This window comes from Barbus barbus, assembly GCF_936440315.1.
Source record: "Barbus barbus genome assembly, chromosome: 21".
Classification (NCBI taxonomy): domain Eukaryota; kingdom Metazoa; phylum Chordata; class Actinopteri; order Cypriniformes; family Cyprinidae; genus Barbus; species Barbus barbus.
In genome coordinates this window covers 19,598,447-19,608,285 of record NC_136749.1, presented here as the reverse complement: position 1 = coordinate 19,608,285, position 9,839 = coordinate 19,598,447, and the positions used below count along the sequence as shown (strand labels likewise).

Here is a 9,839-nt window from a genome sequence, read left to right as displayed (position 1 = left end):
TCATTGAATCGGATTAGACCATTAGCATCTCGCTCAAAAATGACTAAAGAGTTTCGATAATTTTCCTATTTAAAACTTTGACTCTTCTGTGGTTACATCGTGCACTAAGGCCGACGGAAAATTAAAAGTTCCGATTTTCTAGGCTGATTATGGCTAGGAACTATACTCTCGTTCCGGCGTAATAATCAAGGAAATTTGCTGCCGTACAGTGAGTGCAGCAGGCGCAGTGATATTACCTGGGTTCACAGTGATGCCATAGAACATGGGGTAGGCAACATCCGTACTGGAGTGCCGCTGTCCTGTAGAGCTTAGCTCCAACCCTAATCAAACACACCTGAACAAGCTAATCAAGGCCTTCAGGATTACTAAGGCTACAGGCAGGTGAGGTTTTTCCAGGGTTGGAGCTAAACTCTGCAGGACATCGGCACTCCAAGACCGACGTTGCCTACTCCTACCATAGAAGAACCAGTTTTGGTTCCGCAAAGAACCTTTCAATGAACAGCTCTTAAAATAATTATTTTCTTATTGTAAAGAACATTTAAAAAATCTAAAGAACCCCTTTCCACTGTAAATAACCTTTTGTGGAATTAATGGATGGTAAAGGTTGTTTGTGGAACCATTGATGCCAATAAAGAACCTTTATTTTTAAGAGTAGGCCTACATATTAAAAACTGTGGGTTTAGCAGCCTTCTAGTGGGTTAATTTCAATTTGTATGTATTAATATAATATGTGAAATGAAATAAGAAATGCAAGCATTTCTCAGACTATTGGACCACATTCCTTCCATTCTAGTTTGTGTGTCTTTAAAATATATTCCATTTGGATTTATAAAATACTTTGTGTCGTCTTTAACCATGAAGTAAAGCTGTAGTCCTAGCTGCCTCTTAATAGGAACTACAGCCCGTGTTGGGCGTGTGCACAGGGTGGCTGTCTGGATATCGCAGGAACTACAACGAGACGCTTTTTCGCTTTCATTCACGTCAGATTGATACTCTCAAACCCGGACGTAACCAACGCCTAGTCGCCGGAGAGGAACGGTAAACTATTCTTAATCTGTAACGTTATTTTACTTGGCTTTTAACCTATCAAACGGTTGTTAAACAGTATACGTTTTAGGCCGGTCTTTACCGTTGTGTTCTTTTGATTTAGGATTATTTGTGGCCCTCTCAGCTGAGCTAGCGCGTTAGCTTAGCCTCGCAGCATCCTGTCGCTTTCATTAAACAAAACTTTGATTTATTTCACTGCTGACAGATTTCCCAAAGATTGATTTCGTTTTCTGTTGTCACCACAAACTCCACATTTCTTTGCCATTTACTGTAGTATTTGATTAAGTAGATTTATCAGGCGAAGTGTGTAATTTTATTGGTGGGGGAAAATAGCATAATTAAATTATTCTAATGTAAAATCAGACTTTTAGTGTGAATAAAGCACGTGTCATCTCATGTTTAGAAAAATCGGCTTTGAATAAACGACACACAGGTTAATTGGTGTTTTACTTTCAAGCTACGTGGTATTCGGTTGTTTTATCGTCCCAAACTGGAATCCAAATGTTGTAATTAGTAATTACTAAGGACGAACACTTTAATTAATGTCTAATGTCAAAGTAAAATCATTCACAATCGGTAATGTAGCTAAAACCAGACGATATTGTTACGACAAAGTGACAAAGTCGAGCCTTCCTCTCAGCAGCGTTAATATGCGGAAGCAAATAAGACGGGACGCATTCTTGTAGATGTCTTTCTGTATGCCTGCTTTTGTCTCTGAAATCACATCACATTATGGGCAATTCTGTTAAATGCGTTCAACCTGCCTAATTGTGTAACAGGGGGAACAGTGAATGCTGGAACTGCTCAAAACAAATGATTCATTCAAAGGTATCCCATGAGAATACCAGTAATGTGATTTTCAATCTCTCTCTCTATATAGATGCAGACCATAAAGTGTGTTGTGGTTGGAGATGGAGCTGTCGGAAAGACCTGCCTGCTCATCTCATACACAACCAACAAATTCCCCTCTGAATATGTTCCCACGGTAACAGAGTAAAGGGTGGTGGGCTCTGGGTCAGAGATTCAGGGGGAGGGGGCGCAGTGATTGAATGATTGATCAATAATGCTTGCTATTATTTGTTGTGTGTGCTTTGTGCTGTTTAAAACTAGGAACTCTGATGTATGCGAGTGTTTTGTAGGATATTTGATTAGTCTGAAACATTGTTAGTATCGTATGTTTAGTGTTGTCTGAACTAAACTGTGATGTACATTGTGTGTGAACTAGATGTTTTTGTGTTTGTTTTACAGGTTTTTGATAACTATGCTGTCACAGTGATGATTGGAGGTGAACCGTATACACTGGGGCTTTTTGACACAGCAGGTAATGCAGTCTGGGGCTTTCTTTACACTTGACATGAATCTGATTTGATTCTGGTTAGCATAATAGTGATTTAAGTGTCAACATAATGCAAAGAGACATATGAAAATAGCTGTTGCTGTGGAAAAAGATGGAAAAATGGTGCTGAACTTATGGGAAAATAAGTGACAAGCATTTTATGCATCAAATCATACTGTCCAGATCTGCTGACTCATTCACCATTCTCGATCTAGTGAATGTTATATGAGGACAAGTGAGAGAAAATGTGTATTTGGATACGCATAATATTGTCTAATGTGGTATTTGCTCTGCATATTATGCATATGCATATTATGCTCTGAAGACAATAAAATTTTTTCAGTCTGCTTGTTCAGACTGAGACTTGTTAAAAAATGTTAATAGGATTTAAAATTGCATCTTGATTTACTATAAACATATTTAATTCTACAGATTGTAGCATCAATAGGTATAATAAATCACATCTTGCCCACACACAGTTCCACTAGGGCTGTGTATCACCAGCAAAGTCACAATTAGGGCTGGACCAGAATATTTGATTATTCGAATATTCGTTTGGTGGGTTGGCATTCGGTTTTCAATTTTGAGATTAAATTTTTTTTTCTTCGAACACCTGGCATCCCCCGCGAAACGGTTCTCATTTGCACTTGAATATGAATCGCCCATGAGTGAACGTCATGATTCTGTTCATCTGGAAGAAAAGACAGAAATGCCAAAGATCTCAGCTGTGTGGGAGCACTTTAAATTGAGTAAGGACAAGACAAAGGCAGTGTGCCAAATATGCGATTTGAAACTGGCCTAACAGTTAACATTACCACAACAGCACATCAAGTTTGAAAAATCAGAGTTCTGTAAGTAGTACGCCTATAGTATATTGTCGTTGTAAAAATACGAGCTGCTTTTATGTGCCATGTTAATCAGTAATATTACACATGATAAAAATGTGCACATAAAATACTTGCAAATACGGCAGTCATAAAAATTTTATTTTATTTAAACTGTTCGTTAATTAAAATGTGTGTTGCTGTTATTGAAAGTATGCTACCGTGCTCATTTATTACAGTTCGTTGAACTTCGTTCATTTATTTTTCATTCTTTTATTTAAATAGCCTACCCTTTGCGGTGTCCGTAATTACTGTGCTGTTAATTTCTGATTTGGGAGTGATTTGTTTGTTAGAAAAATGTTAGGCTGCCTTATTAAAAGTATTGCTCTTGACAGACCTGTGTGTTTTCTATCTCTAGTGCAATGTCCGTTCTCGGAGCATTTAAGCCCTGCCCCCGTGAGGCGTGCCGCTTTATTAAAAGCTTATTAATTCTGAACGTGTCGCGTCTCCATATTGCACCAAGATGCTACGCTGCACTACCTTAGGTCCGCAGCAACACACCCGCCACGCGGGAAGTCGATTGGATGAACGGTTCTCGACATAATAAATATGCAAACAGACAGACAGACACAGAGATTCCTGCCTTTTATTAGAGAGAAGAATATGTTCTGCCCCCTCCCTACGAAGCTTCGAATATTCGGTGTTGATTAGTACCGACGCTTCGAAGCTCAAAAAATGGTATTCGGAGCAGCCCTAGTCACAATACGATGCGTATCACGATACAGAGGCTACGATGCGTATCACGATACAGAGGCTACGATGCGTATCACGATACAGAGGCTACGATGCGTATCACGATACAGAGGCTACGATGCGTATCACGATACAGAGGCTACGATGCGTATCACGATACAGAGGCTACGATGCGTATCACGATACAGAGGCTACGATGCGTATCACGATACAGAGGCTACGATGCGTATCACGATACAGAGGCTACGATGCGTATCACGATACAGAGGCTACGATGCGCATCACGATACAGAGGCTACGATGCGCATCACGATACAGAGGCTACGATGCGCATCACGATACAGAGGCTACGATGCGCATCACGATACAGAGGCTACGATGCGCATCACGATACAGAGGCTACGATGCGCATCACGATACAGAGGCTACGATGCGCATCACGATACAGAGGCTACGATGCGCATCACGATACAGAGGCTACGATGCGCATCACGATACAGAGGCTACGATGCGTATCACGATACAGGACTGCACTGAATTTCACCTCAGTAGAATTTAGAGCAGGCAGTTGACCTCTGCATTATGAAGGGCCTCCATAACTGTATGACAGTACAATATAGGTAATGGCATGTTTCATGTTTACAATGGGCACTCCCCACTAGGTACAATATTCTGATTGCTTGCATCTTGTTTTTAAGCCCATAAATAGTAATGTAGGCTACTAGTTCTAATAAATTTATATTATAATGTACTCTCATTAATATATTTAAAAAAAAAAATAATCTTAACATTGCTGGTAGGTTATCATTGCACAAATTAATGCGCACTCTACATTTAAAAAAACAAAAAAAACAAATTAGAAGAGTTCTAAACTAATGCGCTGTCTTCACTGTATCTCACTGACAAGCTACACAATATCGCTTTCATTATTGCAGATATATCGCCTTCGATAATGAACGCGATATTGCCTAGCTTGTCAGTGAACTACGGCTCTGTGTATTAAATGCCGCTCCATTTGAAAGCAGGTGATGTAGATTTACTGCTAATCAAGGAACCGGCTTTACTGATGAGATACGCATGCATATCGCGTGCAATATATCGCCCAGCCCTGTTGGCAGATATTTCCGTATTGCACAAGAGAGAAGCTCTGTTTCGGGGATTACATCTTTTATATCAGGCAACCCAGTTGTGTTCCTCTGTGCCAGATTAAACCTTGTTGTATCTTATATATTATGCTGTATTCATTATTTTTTAGAGACCTTGCTCTTTTCTACTCCATTTTGAAGTGCCCCTATTATGGATTTTTGAAAATTACCTTTCATGCAGTGTGTAACACAGCTCTAAGTGAATGAAAACATCCTGCAAAGTTTTAAAACTGAAAGTGCACCTAGTATAAAGTTATTGTCTCTCAAAACAAAGAGTCTACTCTGAATCATTGAAACGAATTGTTTTTAAAACGAATCCCAAGCCGTTTCATGTTGACGTCAACATGAAACATTAGCATATTGCTTGCCCACTTGTTGCACGCGCAGACCTGGACATTACAAGCATGATGAAATGGAAATGAAATCGACCAATCGCCAATCAGACCAATCACCGCAGATTAGCGTCACGCAAAGGAGGGGTTTGGAAAAATTAATCGTTGAGCAAATCGTTTGGGAGTCGTTGAGCAAATAAGGTAAAAATAAATGCATATAAGACAATGAAAGTGTTTTTTGACCTTGCATGCATGTCAACCTGTTGTTGGGGACTCCCAAAACCAAAATATGAATCTTTCATAACCCATAATCGGGGCACTTTAAACAGTGCTCTTGTATTAAAATTAAGCGCAGTCCACTGCTGCACACGTGCCACAATGTACTCGTATCGAACACAGCACTAAATTCCACCATGTTCGTTGATACTCTGCTGTTTATTAGTTTGGGGTCAGTATGTTTTATTTTCTTTCAACTTATTATTAATGATAATAATGTTTTAAATAACCATTGTTTTAAATTATAGTAATATTCACAATATTACTGTATTTTTTATCAAATTCACTTTTCAAAACCACTTAATTTTTATTGACTAAACTTTTAAAGATTGTGTACATTCATTTATAATTATCTCTAGCTGTTTTATTTTAAGATGCATTGGATTTCTCTTCAGTTTTAGCTGTTGTTCATCTCGAATGACTCGGAGCTGAAGAGAGGTGGTAATGAACTGCGTCTGTTCTTGTTTTCTCAGGTCAGGAAGACTACGACAGACTTCGGCCTCTCAGCTATCCGCAGACAGACGTCTTCCTTGTTTGCTTCTCTGTTGTTTCTCCTTCCTCCTTTGAGAATGTGAAAGAGAAGGTAGGTTTTCATCAAATGCTTTCTGCTTTCTTGCTGGTCTCACTGTTTGGGACATCAGAACCTGAAAGAACCGCCTTTCTCTGATAGGATTATTGACTTTTGTTATTGATAGTATACTAAACTGTCACGAATTAGCGTTTCAATGCCATATCTATGGTATAGTTTTACGGTATTGATACTTGCTTTAACAGCATTGTATGTTTCATACAGTCAGACTCAGGCTTTCGTTGGATGAGACTGACGTCACACGTTGTTTAGTGTCACTAAAGCACACTTTATCAGTACCTGATTTTCCTGCTGGACTTGGAGAATGGAACTCATGTGAATAGACCTGAGATGCATTTAAACTGATCAAAGCATACATGAAAGCACATTCATTACTGAGACGTATCAGATTTCTGGAGAAGCTGTATTTTTGTAACTTTTTTTCAGATGCATATTTGTCAGTGGTTTATTTAGATTTAAAGTGTAAATATATACTTGTAACTTAAGATTTTACTTGGCTCTCTTTATTACGCAGTTATCATTGATCAATTGCAGCATTCTGTGCACATTATTTGTTTTACAGTCTGCTGTTTCACAGTCTATTTAAGGAACTGATTTCCTGCACAGTGGTGCTAGTTTCATGTTTCCTGTATCACTTCAGTCTCCTTAAGAAGCTGTTTTTTTTAAGCAATAAAATGCTTAATAAACTGTTTAACATTGTCTAACGTGGAGAATGAATAACCTTTTTACCATTTTTGGAGTATGGAACTGAAGCAGAAAATGTATGTGAAAACAGGCAGCACAGATTAATTTGTAAGATAAAGACAGTACAGAGAATTCAAGTTCATAATGTCATGGCCCCACAAGGGCCATTCATTATTTTTGGAGTAATTTATGAGGTTTATTATTATTTCTAGTATGTATGCACACACACTACCATTCAAAAGTTAGGTTTTTGAAAGATGCTCTCCAAGGCTGCAGTTATTTTATGTTTGATGTTATTATTTGATGAATAGAAAGTTCACAAGAACAACCTTTATTTGAAAGAGAACATTGTAACATTATAAATGTTTGTCACTTTTAATCATTTGCTTCCTTGCGGAATGGAAGTATTAATAAAAACTTACTGAACTTGTACTGTAGCATATTTCTTTAAATGCTATGAATATTTTAAATTTTTTATTTTATATTTGAATTTCTTTCTTGTCATATATATGTTTTAACTCAGGAATTGGAAATGGATTTAAATTGCAAGTTGTTTGTTCTGATTGCTCTTTGAATAGCTTTCTAGCCACTCTCTTACCAGTCCTTTTTCTCGTCTCTCTTTCTCTAAGTGGGTACCAGAGATCTCCCACCACTGTCCACGCACTCCATTCCTTCTGGTGGGCACTCAGGTTGACCTGAGGGATGACAGTAACACTGTGGAAAAACTTGCCAAAAATAAGCAGCGTCCCATATCACCTGAGAGCGGGGAGAAGCTGGCCAGAGACCTCAGAGCTGTCAAATATGTGGAGTGCTCCGCCCTCACACAGGTTAAAAGAGCAGCCGCACACACCCGTGATGACACAACAGCTCTACACACTTATCACTCACGTGACCTACTGCAAATTACATTTTACGATCTTTCTTACAGAGAGGCCTGAAGAATGTATTCGACGAGGCGATACTCGCCGCCCTTGAACCTCCTGAGACCAAACCCAAGAAGCGCTGTGTCCTTTTGTAGGAACACAAGCAGTGGGTGATGCACTCACTCCAACAAGAGAGGCAAAGAAAAAGAAACATTCTGCTGGGGTTTTTTTTTTAAGGTTGGTGGGGTTTGGAGTGGAGAGTTATGATTGGGAAAAATTATGGGAACAAAACGGCAAAAAAAAAAAAAAAAGATACTGGAGTAATTTGGCTACAAAAAAAGGTATTGCAAACAAATGCACACTGTGCCTTTATAAATGTTTCTAGAACAACAGAAGAAATTAGAGAACCCTGGAGCCAATAGCACCCCTGCAAACAAAGAGCATAACGATAAAAAAAATGAAAAAGATTTAGGCACACTTTGTGATGTCTTACAGAACAACATATAGATTCACTTTAATGCTTTAAGTGTCAGTTACATGTAATCGATCCCAAACAAAAGTGTGACAAAGTGGCACAAATACATGATTAAATGCTTCAGATTTCTGATCGGCATCCAAAATGATTTTTTTTAAATGCTTTCACTGGACAAACGTGGGTTTGTCTCTGACATGCTTTTCTCTAAGCCGCACAAGAATGGTTAGCACACAATATCTATAAACAGCACATTTCATAAAGTGTAAAGCTGAACATGCCGACTGCTTTGATGAACACTTCTGCAGGGCTCTGCTATTTGCTCTGTAACCTGTGGATAGTGTGCGTGTAGAAGCTGATTTCAGCTTTCTTGAATTTCCTCAGTTGAGCATTTTCGCCACGTCGCAATATTGCAATGGGCACAAAAGCTATTCTTGACAAATTTGCCTTTTAGTGTTGTTATGGGGTCCGTTTTCCAGTTTTTAATGTTGCGGTTTTGCCTGTTCTAGACGCTGACTCGCATGACAACTGTAGGTAGGTTCTGTTTTACATCTGGTTCACATACTGTTGTTTATACGTATTGGACTGGATCTGGCACAAAATCAAGCTAACGTGATTGGTTTGGGCATATAATTAGCTCTAATCACTGACAGTGGTGTTGAAACAGAACATATACAAAAATAAACTAACAATTTTAGAGATTTTTACAATTTTAATGTTGGATCAGAGTGTTATGGCCATAGAAACTACACTCTATGGCCACATCCCCTTCTGAGTGACCTGTGTTATATGGTTTATAAGAGAGTTTGGGACTTGAGTGGGAGCCAATGGATTTTAGTTCACAAGCATTTGTTTCTTCCTGTATGAGCCAGACTGTTCTCTTCTGTGGTTCATGCTCCTAGAATCTCTCTCAAGTGCATTTACTCTTGAGCCATGCAGTGCCTTCTGCTGGCCATTTAGAAAACTGAATTATTTTTTTATTTGTTTTGACTTCGAGTATGATGTATTAAATGTATTACTGTTTTACTCTTGGGTGAATGAATAGTGGTGACTTTTGAAACTTGACTTTTTTTTTTTGTTTTTTTTTTAAATGTCTTTTTATTTTATTTTAAAAATGTTTTTGCTAGAGTACCATTTGATTGTGATTTATTAATAAAATAACAATTTGAAATGTAATATTTTGAATAACCGATCTTAACAGTCGTGTGAATAAAAAGGAGGATAACCGATGATAATGATGATGGTTTGAAATGTGGCCTTTTCTTAGTCGAGTTCTGCGGTGTTTGGAATCTCGCTATATTTGTAATAAAAGTGGTGCGACTGACACACAGCTGTGTTTCTATCCTGTTTTTTAGTGTGCGCCACGCATACTGCCATTCAAAAGTTTGGGGGTCAGTAAGGGGGCGCCATAGGACAGTTTTTCGAGAAACTTAATACTTTTATTCAGGAAGGATATGCAAATTCATTAAAAGTGACAGTGAAGTCATTTGTAATGTTACAAAACATTTGTTTCTGTTT

At 38.3% G+C, this 9,839-nt stretch overlaps 1 protein-coding gene across 1 annotated transcript; it reads left to right on the top strand.

Annotated features, from left to right (window-relative positions):
* Nucleotides 1-249: 249 nt before the first annotated feature.
* Nucleotides 250-9,652, top strand: cdc42l (cell division cycle 42, like). Its single transcript, XM_079444467.1, has 6 exons — nt 250-1,038; nt 1,928-2,032; nt 2,296-2,368; nt 6,187-6,296; nt 7,616-7,813; nt 7,915-9,652. Exons 2-6 carry the CDS (start codon nt 1,928-1,930, stop codon nt 8,002-8,004), a joined length of 576 nt encoding a protein of 191 aa, XP_079300593.1. The 5' UTR covers nt 250-1,038; the 3' UTR covers nt 8,005-9,652.
* The last annotated feature ends 187 nt before the right edge of the window (nt 9,653-9,839 follow it).

Excerpts from the sequence above, each read along its gene's own strand:
- cdc42l (XM_079444467.1), top strand. The coding sequence starts at position 1,928 with ATGCAGACCATAAAGTGTGTTGTGGTTGGAGATGGAGCTGTCGGAAAG. Across the intron at positions 2,033-2,295 it reads CCTCTGAATATGTTCCCACG|GTTTTTGATAACTATGCTGT; the intron begins GTAACAGAGTAA and ends TTTGTTTTACAG. Across the intron at positions 6,297-7,615 it reads TTGAGAATGTGAAAGAGAAG|TGGGTACCAGAGATCTCCCA; the intron begins GTAGGTTTTCAT and ends TCTTTCTCTAAG.